This window comes from Bison bison, unplaced genomic scaffold (assembly GCF_000754665.1).
Source record: "Bison bison bison isolate TAMUID 2011002044 unplaced genomic scaffold, Bison_UMD1.0 scf7180017864297, whole genome shotgun sequence".
NCBI classification, from domain to species: Eukaryota; Metazoa; Chordata; class Mammalia; order Artiodactyla; family Bovidae; genus Bison; species Bison bison.
In genome coordinates, this window is record NW_011494869.1 from 1855277 (window position 1) to 1879915 (window position 24639).

The window sequence follows — 24639 nt, forward strand, 5'->3', positions numbered from 1 at the left end:
AAGTAAAATAAGAAAAGCTTTCTATCATATCATGTGAAAAGCTTTCTTTTCGCATCAGAGCCATACACAGTCTGGTTTGGAGCTGCTGCTGGTTTGTTTCTGTTCTCCTGATCTCCCTGGCGTTTGAAACAGAGCTTCATCGAATGCTCGCATGCACTGCTTTTCCCAGCCAGTGTGGAAGCAGAGAGAGCAGGGCCCTCTCACACCTTTACCTCATAGAAGTTGACAATGGTAGTCTGGTTAGGAGTCAGGAGAGTGACGGAGCCGTTCCTGTCCTTGCATTTGACCTCCACGTTCACAGAGTAGCCCTCAGCCTTGACATTTAAGGTCAGAGGGTGGGCTTTCTTTTTCACATTGCAGATCAAATTAAAGTTCACATCTCCTTCTTTCTTTGGTGTGAAGAAAATATCAATTGGGAACCTGGTTGGGGAAGACGACAGCAGATTGGGTAACTAGACCAATCTGTTAAAGAAGCTGAAGAAGATAAGCCCCATGGATCAACATGCACTAGGAGGGGAAGGCAGCCTAACTCCAAATCAGGGTGAATTTTCCAGGCACGGCAGGCCACTGCTTTAGGGATTCACAAACACAGTGGACCGTGTGGAGAAGAATATAAACATAAGAAAATACTGAGAAAAAGTGCTTAAAGTTCTCAGTGTTCTACGACTCATCATGAAAATTATCAACAGGGGATAAGCAGGACAGAGATGGAACTGTAATGTCTCAATTTTAGAGTTGGCAGAGACTTCAGAGATGGGACACTCTGCTAAGTTGCTTCAGTAGTATCTGACTCTTTGTGACGCTATGGACTATAGCCTGCCAGGCTCCTCTGTCTATGGGATTCTCCAGGCAAGAATACTGGAAAGGGTTGCCATGCCCTCCTCCAGGAGATCTTCTTGACCCAGGGATCAAACCCACATCTCTTCTGTCTCCTAAACTGGCAAGTGGGTTCTTTACCACTAGCTTCAACTGGGAAGCTCCAAATTTTAGAGTTGGGAGAGACTTCAGAGACGGGGCACTCTAAAGGAACCTGATTCTCCTGGCTCGTAGGCCTGAGACCCCTGCCATTGGGCAAGGGCAGTCCTAGGGGCTTCCTTTCTTTTACCTGGACAGTGGGGGGACCCAGCCTTCCATGGGACATACAACCAGGCTGTTGCTGAAAGCTTCAGAATACCGGGAGGTGTCCTGGAAGGCAAAATGGAACTCCTGCTCCTCCTTGTTGATGATCTTCACAGTCTCCCTGGCTTCCCGGCCTGAGGAGGAAACACTACCCTCAGAGGAGGCCTCGTGCCTGCTCCTGACGCACCTCAGCAAGCGAGAGGAAGCCTGCTTAGAAGGGATTCTCCAGCTTCTTTTCTTCCCTCTGCCAAGCTCCTCAGCCTTTGGCTACCTCTCTTCCTTCTTTTTACTCTACAAGTGTTCTTCCTCTCAAGGCGCTCCAGCTCTTCCTTCTAAAACTGTACCCCATCAACTGTCTGCTCCTCGTAGGTGGCCACTCAGCCTTGGGTTGTAGCTCTCCTGGGATCCTGCTTGCTCCTTTAGACTCAATGCCTTCCTGCTTTTGTTAATGGGGGCTTGTAGGCCCCTCTGCTCTGCCATATCTCTATGAATCATCTGTGCATCGGACTCACTTGAATTAAATTTCAGGTGTGTCATGGGTGTCCTGACAGGGCCCTGACCAACGTGTCTCTTACCGCTAGCTTCCTTTTTCTTACTTTCCTTGACTACTGTGGAGCATTTATTTTTCCACATAAACTTTAGAATCACTTTACCAAATTCTGCCCTTAACTCAATCCTTTAGGATTAAGGTTGCCAGGTTTAGTAAACAATTTTTTTTAGTATAAGTATGTCCCAAATATTGCATGGGACATATTTATACTAAACAATCATTCCTTGTTATCTGAAATTCAAATTAAACTGTGCATCCTGTATTTTCTTAGACAACACTAGCTGGGATTTTATTGAGAACTTGATTAAATTTGTATTTAATTTTTGGGAGAATGGACAAATGTTCAGATTTTGCTTGAGGGCATTTTAATAGCATTTTATAGCTTTATTCATATAGGTCCTGTGCTTTTCTTGTTACATTTATCCTTAGCTATTATATAAGTCATATCAGTATTGAACGGAATTTTCTGTTTGTTTCTAGGTGCTTATTGCTAAAAGAAAGAGAAACCATTGATTTTTGCATACGACTTGCAAACAGCCATTTCCTAAATTATCCTGCTGATTCTAGAAGTTTGTTTGCTTTTCTCTAGAGTCTCTTGAGCTTATCTGTGTATGCTGTCATTAGCAATAGCATAATGAGATAATTTTGTCTCTTTTTTCCCAATGTTTATGCCAATTATTTAATTTTCTTATTTTATTGTACTTGCTAAAATCACTAACCAAGTGTCCAATAATGACAGTGACAGTGACCATTCTTGCCTAATTCCTGACTTTAACTGAAGTGACTTCAGTGGTTTATTACCAGGTAATATTTGCCTCTTGATTTTGGTTAATCTTTATTCAAGTTTTTTCCCCTCTATTCCTATTTTACTACTAGAGTTTTTGTTGAGAATGTCTGCTGAATTTTTGGCAATGACTCTTTGGTATATGCCAATACCTGGTTTTTCTTTAATCTGGTGATGTAATAATTATATTGAAATGCACCACCGTTGCATTCTTAAATTGTCTTCTTATTATTCTTATGCTACATGGCCCACTTACTTGTTCAAAACCTGATTAAATGCCACAATCTCCTCCTATCTGTTATATGTATCAGTGTAAGAAATGTACGGAAATAATACACACCACACTGTTCACAATGGTTTCCTCTGATGGAAAGGGAAAAATGAGGGAGGCGGGCAGTGATTATTATATTTTTCCTTATACAACACCACATTGATTGACTTATAAAGAATTCTACTTTTATAACTAGCCTAATGAATTACTAAAACAAATCCTCTGACTTGGGTTGTACTTCTCACACACACACACACACACACACCATCACATCCATGTGACAGCGTCACAGTATTATAGGGGGACTTGTCCATCATTTCCTTTATTTCAAGTCTCTGCCCAAATGTCACCTTCCCACTGCCCGCTGGCACTCCTTTTCCCCCGATTCTATTTTATTCTTTGGAACACTTATCCACACCTGACCTGCTACATATTTCACCTTCTTATTTCTTGGTCGCCTGCTTCCTGCTACTAGAATGTAACCATCATGAAGATCAGGACGTGGGCTTTGTCCTCTGCATTCCCAGCTCACAGAAGAGTGCCTGGCTCCCATATGGGGCTCAACAATATTTGCTGAACTGGGCAAGAGTGTGAAAGGATGGCAGAGGGGTGTGACCACTGTGGGCCACAGTCTGGGGGCACATGCAAGTAGGATGGGGCTAATATGGGGCTCTGGGGATAAACTAGTCAATCCAGACCCCAAGGGAATCTTCCAAGTAGGCTCTGCAGCAAGCTCCCTCAATGTTCTTAGGTTATTAGTGTGTGGGTTTAGAAGACACTTGATGGAAATTAGATTGAGAGGTTAAATATTCTGTGGCCCTGTGAATAGCAAAAAGAGGCCCTCTGACATGCTTCTAGAAGATACCAGGAAGAGTTCCCCTGCTAGGGGGAACACCCCTCCCCCACAGGTCATGCCAACTCTAAAATATACAAACCATCGGGGCAGCCTTACCAATGAGGAGACAACTGAAGTTGATATGTGACTTGTCCAAATTGATGAGAGGGTCAGTGGCTTTGCCTACCAGCAGGAAAGGGACTGTAATGTTGTGCTCGGGGATTAAGAAAGTCCAGAACGCCTCTGAGATGTCCAGATGGGAAGGTGTGAACTGGAAGATGACCTAAGAAGACAGTTTGGAGCACGGTGGTTAGAGGCGCTTCCGTGTGTGCGCCCCACGTACCTTAAAGGCATGCCAGCCCTGGGGCTGTGCCAGGTGACATTACCAGGTCATCGCTTCCTCTCCCCTGTCTTTGTAAGGGCACGTAAGTTTGGCTGTACCAGTAACATCCATGTCTGTGTGCCCAGTCCACCAAGTATTTCTAAGGGCATCTGCCTCGCTCATTTCTATTTCTAAGGCTCTGCTGGCTAGGCTGCCATGTCTTGGGATAGCATGTAAAAATGGAAAGATTCAGGTAGAATTCGGAATTTTCCTGAAAAGTTCGGGAGAACTGGCAACCCTGGGCTCACTGCTGTGTGTGGTGATTTGTCGCCAGAGAAGCACTGTGGCCAGTCAACCCTGGTGCCCACCATTCCCTGTCATTGACCCTTGGCCTGTGCTCTCCATTTTTATGATCTTTCTGAAGGCATCTCAATTCGTAATCTTTGTCTCATGGATTTATTTCTGCCCTCAATATTCTCTGTAGAATTTATAGGACACGGGGCCCACAGAGCTGCTTTGGCCAGCAAGATTGTATTTCTTTAAATCTGACCCTCTGCTCTAAATCACTGTGTAGACATTAGGATTAAATCGTGGGACATGACTCTGCTGTTCTCTTTTGCCCTTTGGCCTGACCAAGTAAAGATACATCTCTGTTCTCTCACGGCTGTCAGTCCCTGGACAAAAATAACTCGGCTCCTTGCTATTGTATGAGTCCTAGAGTCCCCAGGCACTGGTGTCCAGCTCTCTTGTCCTTGCTTTTGAAATATCAATTTTTAAAACTTCAAATACTAAAGCTCTCTGTCTCTCCACGGCCAACCAAGATGGCTCAGCTTTGTCCTGTTCATGAGGACTGGCTAACACACAGTAACCACCCTAGAAACACTTGTCGACGGACACAGCCTCAGGCTGCTCTCCCTAACTCTACCCACGCTCTGAAGCACACCTGCTCTGCAGAGGCGGATGGGATGAATAAAGCCCTGGGTCGAGCGGTCCCCATTCACACATACCTCAGCTTTCTTTTCAGGGAGGATGAGGCCCTTCTCTGTAAGGCACGTGAAGGCTGGAGGGTTCTGGAGACTTTCAATTTCTTCAGAGACCCAGGAGAAGGCGTAGGCGCTACTGGTTGGGTTTAGTATTGTAAAGGTCCTGCCCAAGGGGAAGAAGCGACAGCAGAGAGTGAGAGAGGGGCTTGCGGATTAAAAGAAACCTTTCTAGACTATTCCCTAGCACAGTCCCCTTATGTGGGGATCAGAACTGTTTTGGCCACTTTGTTATGTAGAAACAAAAACCACATCTCACTTGGGGGTCCCACGTGTGGCTCTAGTTCTGGACTTTGGAGTAATAACACCACCAAGGGCCCTTCTGTCCCAGTGATCCTCTGTGGTCTAGGTGGTGGTCAGGGATCATGCTTTATGTCTTTCAAATTTCCTGAGTGTCAAAACTAAGGAGACAGAAATCCACTTCCTCACTGGAAAAATTCTCTCAAGTCAACCCCTAGGATAGCAAGCGTGCTTCTAGCTGTCAGTCTAGCTTGCCTCTCTGAATTTTTACCTCCGGGTTTTTAGAAAGATGAACTGATATGAACTCAACTAGTACAAACCCGGGAGAAGGCAATGGCACCCCACTCCAGTACTCTTGCCTGGAAAATCCCATGGACGGAGGAGCCTGGTAGGTTGCAGTCCATGGGGTCGCTAAGAGTTGGACATGACTGAGCGACTTCACTTTCATTTTTCACTTTTATGCATTGGAGAAGGAAATGGCAGCCCACTCCAGTATTCTTGCCTGGAGAATCACAGGGATGGCAGAATCTGGTGGGCTGCTGTCTATGGGGTCGTACAGAGTCGGAAACGACTGAAGCGACTTAGCAGTGCAAACCCACACCACTCACCGGAGATTCTTCCCTCCTATGCCCACGCTGGTGAACTCAATCACCCGGGTGTTTGGATCCAGAGCCCCACCACTAGGCCCTCGGAGGTCTGGGTTGCGCCGATGACCGATGATGTAGTCTGAATCTTTCAGGTCAAAATGGCAGATGGGCAGGGAGCTCCGCCCTTTGGCTGACAGGACTGGGCCATGCTCTCCGGGTGGCAGGTTAGGAATCCTGAGAGAATAAGGTTATTTTGATCTATTTTTAACTCTTTAATCAGTTCTTGCTTTCGTGGCTGGAAATGGATATGACACCCATGAGAATGTGAGCTCCATGAGCACAGAGAATGGGTCTGTCTGGTTGACAACAAAACCGCAGTGCCTTGAGGCGTACATGATACATAGTAGGTATTCACTAATTAATCGTCACAGGGATAAATACATGCATGGGCTGAGTACAGGGAGCCTGAATTCTGGTTCCTTCTGGGTGCCTCAGAAAAGACCCTGATGCTGGGAAAGATTGAAGGCAGGAGAAGGGGTCAACAGAGGACGAGATGGTTGGATGGCATCACCAACTCGATGGACATGAGTTTGAGCAAGCTCCAGGAGATGGTAAAGGACAGGGAAGCCTAGCGTGCTGCAATCCATGGGGCCACAAAGAGTCGGACACGACCGAGTGACTGAACAACAGCTTGCCTTATTTTGGCCTCAAGTTAACTTCCTTTACCAATGGTGAGAAAACCTCCCTGCTATAAAGTCAGCACAGAGTCTTTCCCTCTGGGCTCTTTCATTGGCATCTAATGGGATAGGAAAAAGGACCCAGGCATCCTTAAGAAAACCAAACCAAACAAAAAACTACCCTGAGCTCCTCGGAGAAAGTGAACGAGATGTGAGTAGACCTCTATCCCCAGCACTGAGCTCAGGGGGCCCAGGTGTGGGAAGGGTCTCTGCAGGTGTGACTGCATGCTTTCCACCGGTCTTATGGTTCACGTAGGTCTCTGCCACCCCACGCCACGGGTCACAGACTTCCTCTAAGGCAGGTGTCCTCCGTGGAGCCCCCAGGGACGTTCATTGCCAGATATTATTGGATCAGCTCTCCTTTACCTGACCTAGACTCCATCTGCTCCTCTCTTCCTATGTTCCAGGCCCACCTCATCCGTCACCACCACCACCGGATGCTTAACTGTACTTATTGTGCGCCAGGCACCGTTCTAAGCTCTTCACTTGAATTAGCTCATTTCGTTTTCACAACAACTCTACAGAGTGGGTACTGTTATTTGTATTTTACATAGGAGGAAACTGAGCCTCAGAAAAGGTAAAAGAAAGCTTTTCCAAGGCCATGCTTGCCCAGGACTGGGGCCCAGCTGGCTGCCCACCATTCTGTGGCCCCAGTGGAATCCTGTGTGTAGCTGGGAAGGGGCAGGTGGGCAGGAGGCAGGGTCCACAGAGGGTGGATGAACAATACAAAAGACCAGACTCCTCCCGTTCTCCAGAGGGAAATGTGGTAGTGTGGGGCTCTAGATGGGGCTGGGGTGAAAGAATGGTGGTCGTGGTGGGACGGAAGAGGGGTTAGGAGAGAGTCTCCTTACTGGCAGAAAAGATTGCTCTCGAAGTCTCCAACTTCCAGTGGGGAGAATTTTACTTTGAGCTTCTGAGTCTTCCCCACTGGCACGATACCCGAGATGGGCTCCACAGAGAAGGGTGGCAGGGAAGTTTCGTTCCAGTGGTCCAGGGCACTGTCCACCGTGCTGAGCGTGTGCAGCGTGGCCTGGCTAAGCTGGTCTTTTTGGGAGAAACCTGGAGGCAGATAAGAGGGCCAGTGATGTTCTGCATTTGCAGTGGGGGGGCGGTGATGGCAGCCCACTCATATAGGGCCTTAGGCACCCTCTACGGGGTCTGTGGGCTCACCTCTCCTAGCCAGTATACTTGACTTTGGGCCCCACGGGTAAGGAATTAGCTGTGTCTCACAGGAGATTCATGAAACATACTTCTATTAATTACATCAGGTTTTCAAGTGTTTTTCCTTTTTACTCAAGGGTATGGGTCAAGTAGATGTCTGTGGGTCATCTGCCTTAAGAATAATGGGCTGTGAAATAATTTTTTGGAGAATCATTGCTTTAAAGCAGGGGTTCACAATCTTGAGTGTCCATGAAAAAGAGTCCACTGGGAGGAGTCCATGGGAATTTCCAAACTGAAAGAGTAGTATTGGACATTTGCCCACCAAGGGTTGGGTTCTCTTCACATGTACCAACTGCAAATTGGGCATGGGTGTGTGTTTTCCTGGGGAGTCAGTTCACAGATTTCATCAGCTTCTCCAAGAGTCTGTGATTTCTAGAAGGTTAAGATCTAAAAGAAAAGACTCCGAGGGATCTGTGAGAGGGGGTACCAGCTTTGTGGGGCCCAAGGAGGCAGAGTTCAGTTCTGGAGTTTCTTGGGCCCCTTTGGCTCTGCAGACGCTAGGGGGCCTCTGCTCTGCTTCTTTGCTACCAAGGGGGCGGTTGGAGCAGTGCTTGCTTCTCCGTGAACCAGACTCTTCTACTAATTGGGGACCCAGCTCAAGCCCTGGGTTTTACCTGTCAGCTCACTTACCTTGGTTGTCTGGCATGGCAAAGCTGACAGCCTTTGCTGTCTCTTCTGAGATCCAGTTGAATTCCAGCTGCACTTTTCCTGAATTAATCAGTTCAAACCTGCAAACAGATCAGGGAACGGATGTGAGAAACATGTTGAAGACAGTTTTTGTCCTGTCTGCACATCATCTGTACCATTAACTTTTTTTTTTAAAGTCAAGTCACTTTGTTTCCTAAATGTTTCTTCAAAGGCAATTTTATTTGAAATCAAGCATGTGATTTAAAATTATAGTTCCTTCTAAAACACAAAAATATATACATAGCTATTACAAGCCAAAGAATCCTGATGTTTAGCTCTTCATTCGTCTTGCGTACCCCTGGCGCACTGTGCCTTGAGCTCTCAGCCTGCATCGTGGTCATCCTGAAAAATTCCCATGGGAGAGGAAACAAAATCCATTCATAAGACAGTATCTCCCTCGGATGCAAACTCCAAGGCCTCTACCTTCCGGAATTACTTTCCCCCAGAAACAATGTCCTCACGGTCAGAAATCATTTGACCCCCGCCTGAGGTGTCTTCACTGGCTGAGCTACTGACTTGTCTAAGATTCTGAATTAGCGAATCCTCGTCTTGCCTCAAGTTTTCTGCTCTGTGGTAAGAACTGGGAGACAGAAGCTTTTTCTGGAGTCACTGTTAAACGTGATCACAGACAGTCACAAGAGGATGATTCAAGGAAATGGTTGTGCAAGTGAGAGAAAAACACACACATTCTTCCGAGTTTTAGGGGAGAAGTGGGAGCTGGGACTCGGGGGCAGGGGGAATAGGTCCAAGGGAGGGGCTGAAGGGTTAGATTCCCGATATCCAGTCCAGGTAGACTATGCAGTTGTGCATGAAGTCAAGTGTTTTGGCCTCAGGGGCTTGTGTGAATTTATGAGCACTGGTCTTTAGGCTAAAGCAAATTTTTATGAAGGGGAGAAATCTCAGCGGCACAGGATACTTCCAGTAGAAACACTCTTGATTTAGGCCCAGGGTTTACAGAACAAACATTTCTGTAAAGGTTTTGGGCATCATGAGCCAGAGGTCTCCGCAGTAGCTGCTCCCTTTGCTGGGGAAGCAGCCTTGGATAATAGACAAACGAGCATGACTGTGTGCCCACACAACATACAGCATAACTGTATCTACAAAAATAAGCAGCTGCTGAGTTTGGGCCATGGGCCAGAGTTTGGTGATCCCCATGGTAGATGAAATGGCCACCAGCAGAAGATCCCACTTCCTGTCTCCTAGCTTTTGGTTCTATAATAATTTGAGAGGATACATTAAGGGCCAAAGTGCATAATGAGTTGAACAATTAATTACCAATTTTTACAAAATAGAAATGTCAGTGGTTTACACTTTTGTGTTTGTAATTCTCAAAGAAGAGTCACAGGCCTTCTCTCTGCCTGAAGGCCCTTTTTCTCACTTCACCTGGCCACCTCTTATTTGTCCTCTGATGTTCAGCTGGTCCACCACTTTAGGAAGCCTTCCCCAGACACTCGTCTCTCCCCATATCTTGGTCTGCTTTTGGGATGCTTACTGCAAACCCAGAGCATTGGACTGTAACCATCAATTAAACCATTTTCACCCTTTCCCCAACACCCACTGTGAGCTCTTTGAGAGCAGGACCCATGCATCCTTGTACCAACTGAGTGTGAATGAAAGGTTAACATAACCCCTTCTCCTTCTAAGCACAGTTTTGACTTTGAATTAGTTTTTGAGTTCTGTGTCCGTGGAAACCTGATAAGAGAGAAATATCATCTATATTATGAGACAACTTTGTTTACAGTAAAAATGACCCTTGATTGCTAATTTGCATCGGGGCTGGGAGAAATCATGATACCTGGAGAGAAGCCATAGCACTGGGGTTCTCTGAGTGTAATGACTTGCAGGAATCCTGGAAGCTATAGCCATGGAGTGCTTGTGAGAAATGTTGGCTTCTGTTGCTAAGATGAACCTTTTGCCCACCAACATGGATACTGTCTGAGCTGTCACTTGGGGCAGGGGGTTGGGCGATGAGAATCGTTTTTGGGTGGTGATATGGACCATTGCAAGGACTGTTCCCACTGAAGCTGAATCAAGTCTACATCTTGATTTCAAGTGTGAACTTGAATAGTTTTGTGGGTCTGAGTGTTTCCTTGGACCTACGAAGACCCTCTGGTGTGTGCTACACAGATGTTATGTCTGGCCTGTGCTGTCGTGGACACAGAATAAATGTTTGAGTGAGTGAATGACGGAATGAAAGGACTGCTCTGAGAGGGTCAGGAGGCTTCTGATGACTCACTCAAACACTCGAGTCTGGTAAACCAGGGTTTCCTTAAAGTGCACATCAGTAGTCTGGCACTTATATGAGGCGAAATTCACGTGGGCACTGATTTGCAGCTGCAGTTCTCGATAGTTCTCTTCTAGGACTGAGTAAGCCGGCTCGGGATCAGTCTCTATCACCTGCAACAAAGACAGCCATGTCCTCAGTGATGCAGAGCCAGCTGCCTCATGGGAATGATGGGGAGATGAGACATGCAAGTGAGCACCAGCCCACAAACCCAAGTTCCAGGATACCTGATGAGGTCAAACCTAAAACGACTCATAAACAGGAAAGCAAGAAACTGAATAACACAAAATTACTGAGAGCATCACGACTGCACAGGCATGAGTTTTGGGGTCAGATACACTCCAAAAAAGGTTAAAAAAAAAGGAATCATAAAGATAGGTACAGATATTAATAAAACAGAAAATAAATCTAAAAACAGAGAGGATCAGTGAAACTAAAAGCTGTTTATTTGAAAAGATTAAGAAAAACTCTGGTGAGAATGATCAAGAAGAATAAAAGAAAGACAGAATAAAAATAACCAATATCAAATGAAAAAGGAGACATCACTGTCTACCCTACAGATACTTAAACATGATAAAAAATATTATGAATAATTTTATAAAGATACATATGAAAACTTAGTTGAAGGGAAAATTCCTAGAAAAATAATTTAATAAAACAGACTCAAGGGACTTCCCTGGTGGCCCAGTGGTTAAGAATCCACTTGCAATGCAAGGGATGCAGGTTCGATCCCTCATCAGAGAACTAAAGTCCCATGTGCCACAGGCAACTAAAGCCTACACACCACAACTAGAGAGAAGCCCTCACAGTGCAACGATAGATCCCATAACAAAGAGCCTGCGTGATACAGCTAAGACCCAATGCAGCCAAATAAATAAATATTAAGAAAAGGACTCAAAAACAAATTTAAAAAATCCTAATGCATCTTATTAATATTAAAGAAACTGAGCAGTAGCCAAAAAAAAAAAAAAAAAATCTTTAAAAAGACCTAAAGAGCGACTTTCACTTTCACTGTTTTGTACGGGCAGTGGGCTCCAAAAGCACTGCAGATGGTGACTGCAGCCATGAAATTAAAAGACGCTTACTCCTTGGGAGGAAAGTTATGACCAACCTAGACAGCATATTAAAAAGCAGAGATATTACTTTGTCAACAAAGGTCCATCTAGTCAAGGCTATGGTTTTTCCAGCAGTCATGTATGGATGTGAGAGCTGGACTGTGAAGAAAGCTGAGCGCCAAAGAATTGATGCTTTTGAACTGTGATGTTGGAGAAGACTCTTGAGAGTCCCTTGGACTGCAAGGAGATCCAACCAGTCCATCCTAAAGGAGATCAGTCCTGGGTGTTCATTGGAAGGACTGATGTTGAAGCTGAAACTCCAATACTTTGTCCACCTGATGCGAAGAGCTGACTCATTTGAAAAGACCCTGATGCTGGGAAAGGTTGAGGGCAGGAGAACAAGGGGATGACAGGATGAGATGGTTGGATGGCATCACTGACTCAACAGACATGGGTTTGGGTAGACTCCGGCAGTTGGTGATGGACAGGGAGGCCTGGCGTGCTGCGGTTCATGGGGTCGCAAAGAATCGGACACGACTGAGTGACTGAACTGATACTGATATTGAAAGAGAGATATACCTTGATGAATTAATGTTATAAAATGATCAATTTTTCTTAAACTGATTTATAGATACAATCCAATTCCAATCAGGTTTCCATCAGGGTTTTCATAGTACTTGTTTAAATGGATTCAAAAATTATTTAGAAAAATAAAGGGCCAAGAATAATCAAAATACTTTAGAACAAAACAGTATGGAGATAATCATGAAAAGATACACTAAAGAAAGTGAAAAAATAAGTGATAAATACGGTGAGGATGTTTCCCTCATAGCTCAGTTGGTAAAGAATCTGCCTGCAATGCAGGAGACCTGGGTTCGATTCCTGGGTTGGGAAGATCCCCTGGAGAAGGAAATGGCAATCCACTCCAGTATTCTTGCCTGGAAAATCCCATGGACAGAGGAGGCTGGTGGGCTACAGTCCATGAGGTCACAAAGAGTCGGACACGACTTAGCGACTAAACCATAAACCACCACCACAGGAACAAAAGAGCTTATCAAAACTAAAATAACTAACATCACGTTTTTCCAAGATAATGCCTGTGTTGTCCAAAGTGGGCTGTACCAATTTTTACTCCTGCTAGCAGAGAGCTTCTCTGGAAACACTTGGACATTATCTTGGAAAGCTGAGCTTTCACATACCCTATGGCTCAGCATTTCCACTTCCCGTGACTCAGTTTAGGAATATAAACTCTTGCAAATGAAGACCATGTGACCTGAACTATAATGTTCACAGAAATACTGTCCACAGTAGCAAACCTTAAGTAATCTTCAAAAGAAGAATGGGTAAATAATAATGTAATTCTACATAGCAGTGACATGGGTGTGCTACAGCCAAACACAGCAACTCAGATGACCACATCCAATAACCTATAAAAAATAAAGTTCTAAACCACACTGAAACAATATGCAGAACACATAGGTTAATTTAAAAAAGAACTAAAAACAAAAATCAAGGGAATGAGCAAACAAGATCCTGGGATAGTGACCACCTCTCAGATGGTGGGAAGGAATGGCTGAGAAGCACACAGGTAATCCTGGTTATATTCCTGTGTTGGGTGTGGGTTCATCTCTGTTTATTATTTTATTAAAAAGAAACCAACTAAGGAATAATTAAAGGAGTGGCATGCACGGACCAAACAAGAGATTAACCTAATTCTGGACACTGAGGGAAAAAGGAAGCAGCTAAAAGACTAGTCGTGAGGTTCTGATATAGAAAAAGGTGGGGGGCTTGCTCAACTAGAAACTAGATACCGAGACTTACACGAAAGCTCTGCTAATGAAGCTGAGTGGTTTGTGTGGTATGTGTGGTGAGGATGGCAGGAGGCATGCTTGGAAGTTCAGTTTGCCGCTTTGGAACCCCAGGTCAGGTGACTGGGGACGGTTTCTTTCTTCCATGAAAGAACGAAATGATGAGACACTGAACAGGACGGCAGTAGGCATCTAAGCGTGGCAGGCCTGGCCAGACTAGGGGCTTGGTGCTCCTACTCACTTTTCGTTTTGTAGTGAAAGTCCCGGGAGTGTTTCTGGGCACGTCCACCCACTTGACCGTCCGCATGCGGTCATCCCAGTCAGGTACTTGGTCTGCAGGGAGCGGAAACATGATCTTGGAGACCTTGCACTTGACCCCCATCTTCTTCAGGTTGATGGGCACGTCTGACTTCATGGTCACCACTACGTCCTTAGCACAGCCAGGGTGGAGGTGGCCCATCTGTGGAAGAGCCTTGTGTTAGTATTTGGGGGAATTCAATCTTGAGGACTCTTCATGCCTGATGGTGCCATTCTAGGGTTAGAGCCAAAGTCCTGGCAAAAATGCATCATTCAAGAACATACATGTAGATCATCTTAAATATGTACATGAGGTTCTTAGAAATAGAATCATAAAAGCAAGAGCAGCTAGCTATATAGCACAGGGAACTCAGCCCAGTGCTCTGCGATGACTTAAGAGGGGTGGGAGTAGGGCGGGAGGGAAACTCAAGAGGGAAGGGATATAAGTAGACATATAGCTGAGTTACTCCATTGTACAGCAGTAACTAATACAACACTGCAAAGCAATTATACTTCAATAAAAAAATATTCATACAATGCAATACTATGAGAAATAAAAACAAAACATGAGGAACTAATATTATCAAACTGTTACATGCTTCAGGTACTATTCTAAACTTTTACAAAATTCTACGAACCCCTATGACAACTCTGTAGATGTGCAGCTATAACCCCTATTTTATAGGCAAGGAAACTGGTAAGTTCCTCAAGGTCATACCATTAATATTAGAATATCTGGATTCAGACCCAGGTAGGATGGTGCCAGATACCATACTCTTAACCATCTGTACTTCTTAATCATGTGATCCATACAAATTTTGGACAGATGTACATAGTACCTTAGCAGTTGTCAAGTGTGATCTAGTGACCCTTGGGAGCCCCTGGGACCTTTTCAGGAGTCCACAAGGTCAACACAATTTTCATCATAGTAACACTATTTCATCATGGAATTTCTCAACATTGGCCTAGCCATCAACTTGGCAGACCTCACTCTCTTTTCTTAGGCCAGAGGGGATACTTCTGGTACCAAGTGTGAGTGAGGGACACATCCACCCCATCCCATGTATCTGTGGGATGAGTCAACAATCAAGTCAGGGTTGGTGTAGGCCTAACGGAGTGTGGAAAACAAGGACTGTCCTTCACTTACCTGTGGGGAGAAAGAAACAGTAGCCAAAAGCGGCCATTCAAACCGTATCACATTGGCTTGGCTGTGATTAGTGATGGTGAAGCTCACATTATAGCTGGTTCCAATGTGGCAGTCCCCGAACTGGATGTGATTCACCAGAGCAGCTAGGGGACAGAAGCAGGGGGCAGTGAGTCCCCCGTTGTCTCTGCAGGCTCGCTTCCCCTGAGGAGCCAGCACTTGAAAGACACTGCACCTCGCCCTCGTGCAACCCTACCCTCCTTGGACGGTCATCCAGGAAACCCTGGAGTCCCTTGGCAGCATGCTTTCTCTTCTACAGGAGCATCTATTTACCATCCTTCCATCCACCCACCCATCCTGGCCCTCACCTCCATCTGTACAAAGGAAAACACAACCACCCCCTCAACTCCATTTGCTGAAACAGTACTATTAAGGCTTGGAACTGCCATGCAGAATGCAGGAGTCCCTGCTGAATTTGAATTACAAATAAATGACGAGTACTTTTTAGTATAAGTAATGTCCGAGGCAAAATTTGGGGACATAAATATACTCAAAGTTATATATGGTTTACCTAAAATTCAAGTTTAATATCTAAAATTCAAATTTAATGGGGACTGCTGTATTCTGATTTTCCAAACCTGATAACCCTATTAGAAGTAAATGGAATCTGATTTCTGAACTAGGGTTCATGGCTGGCTCCCACTTGACCCCTGATAAGAGAGATGCCACCCTGTAGCTGCAAACAGAGGTGAAAACACCAGATACATGAGGAGCACTGATTTTAACCCCTGCTGTAGGGACTGCCTGATGCTACATTCTGGGACTGGAATTAAGCTCCTAGAAAAACTGTGAGACTGTGTTTATAACTCACTTCACAGCGGTCGGCCACACAGTCAAGGTTTTGACGGATGCTTTTAGATAATAATGATGAAGTACATTTTCTCCTGCCCAATGAATACAGTTAACCAAATTCAGCAGTGGTTCCTGACAGAATACAGAGCAGCACGTCTTCAGCTCTAACACACACACAGATCACCGAGGGATCTTGTTAAACAGCAAATTCTCATTCAACAGGTCTGAGGTGCTGCGGTGAGTCTGAAACTCCCATTTCTAGTGAGTCCCAGGTGATGCCGATGCTGTAGGTCCTGACAGCATGTTTAGTAGTGAGGCTGCAAGGGACAGTCTAGGGGAAGCACAAACTTACACGTTCTCTAATTCAACCAGCAGACCATTTCCTTTAGAATGTCTAGGACACATGATACAGATGAAACAGACGATACCAACACAAGCCAGCTCGAAAATACAGACAGGGAAAACTCCAGAGATAAACGCTTTCACTTCTTAGCTAATCTGGAATTTAAATTTCACTTATTAACTAACTAAATTGGAATCTGAGCTCACAGAAAAAGCTCCCTGTGGGGTAGACTCTCTTATTAATTATTCTCTGGAACTCCAGGCGCATGCACACTGATACTCAACAAATGTCCCTTGAGGGAACACATGGAGGATGCGGTGACTGAGCCAGGCATGAGGGAGCAAACAGTAATAAGGAGGAGATGCCACCCTGAACTCCCAGGAAGCTGGCCAATCTGTTATTTAAATTTCGATCTTATTTAAAATGACCCAAGAGGGACTTCCTTGGTGGTCCAGTGGTTGAGACTCCGCCTTTCAATATAGGGGTTGAGGGTTCGATCCCTGGTCAGGGAACTAAGATCCCACACACCTCGTGGTCAAAAAATAAAACAGAGGCAGTGTTGTAATAAATTCAATATAGACTTTAAAAATAGTCCACATCAAAAAAAATCTTAAAAAATAAAATGATAAAAATGACCCAAGGGCCAACAGTCGTCAACACATCATTGCTGCTTCTCTCACCTGCCAAGTCTTCCATGGTGCTTTCCTCATTGGCCTCAGAGATATCTGAGGAGTCCTGGCTGGAGGAAGCCACCAGCCCGTGGATGTTGTCCAAGGTGATGTCATCCTCATAGCCCTCTCCCGCCATGTGGATGACTGTATCCTCATACTGGTTGTTGATCACTGACAAGTGAAGGGTGCCTGCCATTCTCCCGACTTTCTTTGAGTGGAAAACAACATCAAATTCGGCTATTTCTCCAGGAGGAACAACCAGGGAAGCTGTGTGAGCTTTCTTTGCTGCAATGAGAAGTGAGAAACATGATGGAGAGTCAATTTAAAGGAATATGTATCTGTAAAGACCTGGACTCAAGGGAAAGCAGCCCTTGTGTGGGAAGGAGTCTTGCCTAGAGAGGCCATTGGTGACAAGGCTGAGCATCTGACTCAGGCTGAGTACACATTAATTCCTAACAAAACAGCTACTGGCACCCGTCACTCTCCAGAAGCTATACTCACCCTACTTACCTTTTGCTTGTGGTTTGTTTTCCTCTGTGATGTAGATGTAGGAGGTAGAAGGCTTCCCTTTCAGGGAGAAGACTCCTAGTTGGTCCTGTAGGTCAACATGCAGCTGGCAGAAGGAAGACAAGACGGAACGTGAAGCTTACAGGTTGCTCATGCATTCGGAACTGAGTTGGGGAAGTACCCCTCTTAACCCCAAATCCTTGTGCCTAGGCCTCATTGTTTTGAGTTTCTTATTGAGAGAGATAATAAATATTAGACCTGGAAAGGAGAAATAAAAATTTTAGCTCGGCTCTAAAAGGAAGCAGAGGTCCAGAGGGTATGGGGACTTTCTGGAACACCCAGCTATGTAGTGTTAAAATGGGGCTGCCAAGCCCTCTGTTATTGACAAATCAGTTGTAAAATATAAATTAGACTAATAAAGCGGGAACGACAGCTTTCCTGGTGGCTCAGATGATGAAGAATCTGCCTGTGATACAGGAGACCCAGGTTCAATCCCTGGGTTGAGAAGATCCCCTGGAGAAGGGAAAGGCTACCCACTCCAGTATTCTTGCCTGGAGAATTCCATGGACAGTGGAGCCTGGTGGGCTGCAGTCCATGGGGGTCTCAAAGAGTTGGACACAACTAAGCAACTAATGCAACAACAAAAATAAAATGGAAATAAATATTCATCACTTTATGAGGACTTGCATGAATGTGAGTTCCTAAAAACCAGTATCTTCTAGATAGGAGTAGGTCATTTTCAAAAGTCCTACAGTTCTTTGAATAATACTTACATGATTTATCACCTTTTTTGTAAAATAAAAACTTAAGTGCTGAACCCAAAGTCCCTTCAGATGATATATCTCTCACCCCTGATGAAGTTTCTTTCATTTTTTTTCTTTATTGCAAATGCAGTGTTCATTACAGAAAAAAAAAAAAGTGAAAAAATAAAGACACTCAGAACACCCATAATTCTATTCATTCAGCCTGGTGTATATCGCTGCTCACCGCCTTGCACCATCATTTCCAGTGTGCCATGCATCAGTGTCCCAGTAATCAGACCAACCCCGGTTCCCTCTGCACGCCCCATGTCTTACCCATGTTCCCGTATGAGGAACATGAAAGAAGTCCTCACAAGTTAGGGATGGCAGAGACCCCAACATCAAAAGTCTCGCTTCTAGAAGACTCTCCCTTGTCACCCCATGCTCACCCTCCAGCAGTACCTTGGCGGGGATGGCACCGCTGTTCTTGAGGATAAGAGGCAGTGTCTCTGAACGACCAAGCAGAAGCCTCTTAAAGAGAAGTAAGAGGTTTCCATACTGGTTGTAGAGAACTGGCCGCACAACGGTCACCCGAGGGAGGTTCCCCTCTCCAACGATATCAAACACAAGGCTTCGGTTCTTGGCCAGGGTGCTGCAGGGAACGGGAAGATAGAGGCCTGTCAGCCTAGCAAGGCAGGAAGGACATTCTACAGACAGCATGGCCTGCAGCCCTGCTGGAGGAGGGGAGCTGGGTAGCTGGTACCTGGGCAAGCCATCCAAGGTGGCCTCAAAGATGCACTGGTAGGTCTGCATGGTCTGTGGGGTGAAGGACACTGTGGCAAAGGCGTGTGAGCGGCTAGCAACACACATCTTGTTGGGTTCCACTTCAAAGATGTCCGTGATGCGGGCAAAAACCTGGAAAGGGGAAGGGGAGCAGGGACTGGTGTGTATACTACTCGATGTTTGCACAGGGCTTGCTGCTCATCTCTACTAGCCCTGCTGTGACTTCCCTCCTCTAAGCTCTGTGCAGGCATGTCCCACTACTTGGACAATCCTGCTCCTGGAAGGTGTGGCCTGGGTTCTTGGGGACCCAACCCTAAGCATTAATTGGCTGGACTTGGCCAGACTTGTAGTTTTGCAATTAGATGAACTAAACTGTATCTTGGATAGCAGATCCACTCCACCCCACCCCCACTTCTCTCTCTCTCTCTCTCTCTCTCACACACACACACACACACACACACACACAAATACATTTAAAATGCCAGAGACTTCTGGTGGTTACTGATGTGGGGCTTGGGCTAGAAGCCAGACGAGAGAAAGGAGCAATGGAGACACCATGTGTGAGAGACGCATGGCCTTTGGCAGATGATCTTCTGAAAGTTTGATTTCAGGTGACAACTCCAGTCAGTCTCTCAGGCCTCTGGCTACAGGCTGTGTTCCATCCTGCGTGTGAGGTCTCGGATTCACTGAAGCAAACCTTGTTATGGTGGGGCCATTCTGAGTGGGCTTCTGCTCTTTGCAATTTTAAGAGTGCTAGTTAGAACCACCTCCTGCAGCACTTTATCTGCTCCTGTCTTGGAGCAATGTTTGGGGAAGACTGTGGGTACGACCTCAAAAGGATTTTTTATTCTCATGGGAGGCAGGTGGGATTCAAGACTGACTATTCCTTCTTGCTCTTAAGCTGAGAGTATAATTTCTTTGCCCTTTCCAAAGGATAATCTGCAAATTAAGGAAGGATGACAGTATGCATTTGTCTGGAAAAGTGTGGGCCTCAGTCACTGGGCCCCTGAGGCCACGTGAGGGCAGATTCAGCTAGGGATGCACCCATCACCAAAGGTTAATACGGTGCAAGCTCTAACGCCTGGGCTAGAAGGTGAAGCACATCAGTGCCTATTGATTCATGGAATGAATGGAACTGCTCAAGAGGTGCTAGGCTTCTCTGTAGTCCCTTTTCCCAAAGGGGTGGAAGAAATACAGAGGAACTGGTGCCTGGGTAACTAATGAGTTATGTTGGGTAGATTGGAATGATAAGACTTGTTTCATCCCTTTATTTTTGAGTTACTGTAAAAGGTCTTGTAAGAGCCAGAAATTAAAATTTTGCTTCATGTAAAAAAACAAAAAAAAAAAAAAACAGAGGAGGACAACAACATAATGTCTACAAATCCCTGTTAAAAACCTATCTTTGTTTAGAAGTCAGGCTTGCTCATTTCTTATGTTTTTAGCAGTGGAACAGGGAGAAAGCTGCCCTTTCCTGTCCCAAGAAGGCCAGAAAGTGATGACAGTCTCTCAACCCCTGGCCCTCTGCAGTGACCGTTCCCCAAGAATGCACACTACTGTCAGCTCTAGGCTAGGCCAATCCTCTAAGTCACCTCCCCACCACTGTTAGCTGTAAGAACTTACTCTCATGTGACTCTGGGGCACAAGGACCACCCGGGTCAAGACTCTGCCTTTGGCTAGAGAACTGATGTGGCTGAGAGACACTCGGCAGTGTTTGCAGCACACTGATTGGAAATTAACAGGGAGTGAAACCCACTGACTCAGTCCTTTCTCTTGGTCTCCTGAATTTTCTGTTCCACGGCAAGGAAACAGTGTCTCAGTGTGATCCAACCCAGAGAGGGAAGGCAGTTTTGGTCTGGCAGAGCCCAAGATAGGCACTTATTTTCTACGTGGTATTGACTCAGATGGTAAAGAATTTGCCTGCAATGCAGCAGACCTGGGTTCGATGCCTGGGCCAGGAAAATCCCCTGGAGAAGGGCATGGCAACCCACTCCAGTATTCTTGCCTGGAGAATCCCATGGACAGAGGAGCTTGGTAGGTTACAGTCCAGGGGGTCACAAAGGGTCAGACATGACTGAGCGATTTTCACTTCTGCTACTAAGCGGATGAAGCTTGGTTTTAAACCAAGCTATATATCCCTAGGCTCTGGGATGTAGGGGAAGAATGCAGCATTTTTGAGTCTCAATTTTCCTAACTATAAAACGGGGAGAAAATCTGATAATACAAACTTCTGAGGGTGAAATGCGATAAACGAACATCAGCGCAGTGCTCAGAATACAGCAGGAGCTCAATAAATGCTCACCTCATCTTACACTTTATAGAGTGACATCTCCCAAACCTCCTTTGTGCCAGAGCTGGCACTACATGCTCTGTCCTGTAGACACAGCGAGTGTCTGATGCAGGAGTGCTCCGCTCTGTCATGTGAACCCGTTTATCACAAGGTACCCAGAGAGACATCCACTGGGACAAATGTATGTCCCCTCACACAACTTCCAGGGAGGCTTAGAGCCAGAAAATTCCCACGAGAGATGCAGGCTCCACTGCAGGGGTTTCCAAGAGCTCCCGCCCTGGCTTTACGCCAACCACGGTGGGCCAGGGCCACAGTGGACCAGTCCAATCAAGTGGACTGGGCTACCTACCTTGCTGGAGATGGGCTTAACCACGAGGTTCACGTCACAGGCGATCTTTCCCACATTGCAGATCTTGAACCGAGCCTTGGCCTGGTGGCCCACCAGGACGTTGCAGAAGATGAACTTGTTCTCATCCTCCACATACAAGCCCCCGCTCTCTATGGTCTGCAGGATGCTGTTCAGGTTGGTGCTGCTACAGAGCTGGTGCTCCTCAAATATCAAGCCGTTGTTGTCAGTCACAAAGGCTGGGGAGTGGAGGGAAGACTGTGAGATGGAGCCTAAGTGCCCGGTTTCTACTCTCTGTAATCCCTAACTTGGAGATTCAGACTCTGACAAAGGACGATCACAGAGGAGAGACAGGGGGATTCACACAAGGGAGTGTGAGGGGTGGGACAAATTCTATCTTCTCTTTCTTTTTGGACTGCTTTTGCTGGTCTCCAGACTCCAACCACCTTCTTCTTCCAATAGAAAGGAGGATGAGATCTGGGGTGAGCTGAGGAAAGAAGGAAGCTTTCAGCTCACTTTGATGCAAGTTTGCTGGGGACCTAGAACCAAAGCAAGAGGAGCTGTCTCTTGCTCCAAACTTGCTTTGTCACTGATCATTGTTCTCTGTGCACATTTGCACAGGGAGTGGCCTGGCTACTCGAACCCCGCAAGATCTCAGATGAGCAGAATTCGGTATTCCTGGGTCACCCTGTGCCACACCCCATCACACCATGATTCCCAGATAACACCGTCCATCTGAGAATCCTGGACCAAACTCAGGAAGACCTGGAGTTTAAAGCTGCACATCCTCTTCTAGGTGTGCACATGCCCTGTAAGTCTTAAGGAAAAATAAGGCTGAAGACACCACAGGAAGTTCTAAGGTCCCAAAGGAAGAAGCCTAGCAATGTCTATTAGGTGCCTGCAGGGAGAGGGGTCTGTTACAGAGGAAGGTCTTTTAAGGGATGCTGTCCCATCTGAGAGCTCAGTACCTGGCTGACAGGCTTCAGCCAACAGGCTGTATGGGATGCCAGCGGGCTGGTCTCTTGGATCTCGGTCAGAGATATCAATTGCTATGAACTCTTCACATCTTCCCACGGGGTCAGCCACACAGTCAACAGTGATGACCTGCATCCCTCCAGAAGGGATGGTACCAAACCCAGGGTACACGGTGAACATCCCGTGGGTGAAGCGAGCCTGCAGGAGGGGCGGAGGCAGAGTAAGTGGCAAGGTCTGAGCCCTTCCACCAGCCATGAGATGGTGTCAAGAAGGACTGGGTGGCGGGGTTGGGAGGCCCTCCCCATAAGCTCTCTCTGGGCTCCAGCTGTGCTCCTGGAGGCAGGGAGGGCCTGGGGCGGGGGCAGTCTTTCAGGAACAGGCTCTCTCAGCGCTTCTTTCTATACATATTCCTTCTGAACAATCATGGATAAGTGGGGGTTTTAAGGAAATAGACATATTCCACATCAGAGATCAGATCAGTCACTTAGTTGTGTCCGACTCTTTGCGACCCCATGAATCGCAGCACGCCAGGCCTCCCTGTCCATCACCAACTCCCACATAGTATAACACTTATCCAGATGGGAAGCTCTGAGCAGAGGGGCAGGGCTTAAGAGTATCGACCTTTGAGTCAGATAGTCCTGGGTTTGAATCGCAGCCTTCAAACCCTCCTGGGTATTAACTGTTGGACCTTGGTCAAGTGACTTCTCTGAATCTTAGTTTTATCCAGAAAATGGAGCTAAAGCCTTTACCCTGAGACCACCAGAGGCTTCAATGAAAGAATGTGCAAGAAGCAGTTAACAAAGCAATGGGCACAGAATCTGCTCAAAGCACGGGATGTTATCATGCACTCCTCTGGGTCTTAGGAGCTTTCTTCCTTTTTTTGCCCTATTGTAATTGTGTTTTGAAGCATTTTTATGTTGGTTGCTTTACCATCTTTGTCATATAACTCTAACATTGTGGTCATCTCAGTGTTGGCATCTATTGCTTATCTATTTTCACTTAGTTTGAGATCTTCCAGGTTCTTGATATGCTGAGTGATTTTCAGGGGAAACCTGGACATTTTGGATATTATATTATGAGACTCTGGATCCTACTAACCTTCTCTTTGGGCTGGCTTTCTCTGATACCTCTTGGGTGGGGACAGTAGTCCAGATTCCACACTGGACTTCTTACTGCTGCCAGGCAAGGGTGGGAGTTCCTGTTCCCCACTAGTCTTAGACCAGTTATCACCCTCGGGGCGGGGGTGGGGGAAGGGTAATATTGTCTCATTACTGTTCTGCAGATTCCACAGAGTAGGAGGTCCACTGTGGGGAGGGGAAGGGCAGCTCATTTCCACACGGTTGGAGTGGAAGTCAAGGCTTCCCAATTGGTGTCTCTGTTGACAATGGCAGAGGTGGTGGTGGGTAATGCATGTCTGGCTCTCTGCTGAGTGTTCTTGGACACCACTTTGACCTCATTACAGCCTGAATTGAGTGGGAAGTCTAGGTTCCTTGTGGGTCTTTTCTTGAAATATGTGGTGTAGGACCACAGATTTCTCTGTCATGTTTGACTGTAACATTACAGCTCTTATTTGAACATTCCTGTCTTGCTAGACTACCCTTTTCCTGGTTCTTTGGCTAGTGAGAGCAGGCTTTTGGTCTGTGCTTGTTGATGTTTCTGGATTGCTGGCTCCCTCAGTACCAAATCTGAGAAGTACGAAGTAAAAAGAAATCTCAGGGAACTCATCACTGTGATGTCTATTGGGTCCCAAGAACCTTAGCTGGTGTGATGTTTTTTTCTCTGTTTCTCAGTCTTCTATGTTTGTTTTATACATAATGTTCATGGCTTTAGTTGTACTCATTTGTAAGAATAGGGAAAAATCATCTACTTCATATTACCGGAAGTAAAAGTCTTCAAATCTCCTTTTATTTAAGTCAATCTGAATGGGCTTCTGTTTTGCATCAACAAATGATTATTTCTGGCTGTGCTGTGTCTTCGTTGCTTTGTGTGAGCTTTCTCAAGTTGCAGGGAGCAGGGGCTACTCTTTGTTGCAGTGTGCGGCTTTCTCGTTGCAGCGGCTGCTCCAGTTGCGAGTACAGGCTCTGGGTGCACAGGCTTGGTAGTTGCAGCACACAAGCCCAGCAGTTGTGGCGCACAGGCCTAATTGCTCTGCGG

General features: G+C 46.0%; 1 protein-coding gene across 1 annotated transcript in view; it reads right to left on the reverse strand.

The window, feature by feature from the left end:
- Positions 1 to 24639, reverse strand: part of HYDIN (HYDIN, axonemal central pair apparatus protein) — a 474307-nt gene that overhangs the window by 23634 nt on the left and 426034 nt on the right. The window contains 16 exon segments of the mRNA XM_010850902.1: positions 213 to 420; positions 1106 to 1253; positions 3677 to 3842; positions 4889 to 5027; positions 5770 to 5982; positions 7337 to 7544; positions 8337 to 8434; positions 10630 to 10790; positions 13782 to 14000; positions 14985 to 15127; positions 16857 to 17132; positions 17358 to 17460; positions 18557 to 18746; positions 18858 to 19009; positions 21514 to 21749; positions 22479 to 22683. Coding sequence (XP_010849204.1) covers positions 213 to 420; positions 1106 to 1253; positions 3677 to 3842; positions 4889 to 5027; positions 5770 to 5982; positions 7337 to 7544; positions 8337 to 8434; positions 10630 to 10790; positions 13782 to 14000; positions 14985 to 15127; positions 16857 to 17132; positions 17358 to 17460; positions 18557 to 18746; positions 18858 to 19009; positions 21514 to 21749; positions 22479 to 22683 — 2865 coding nt within the window.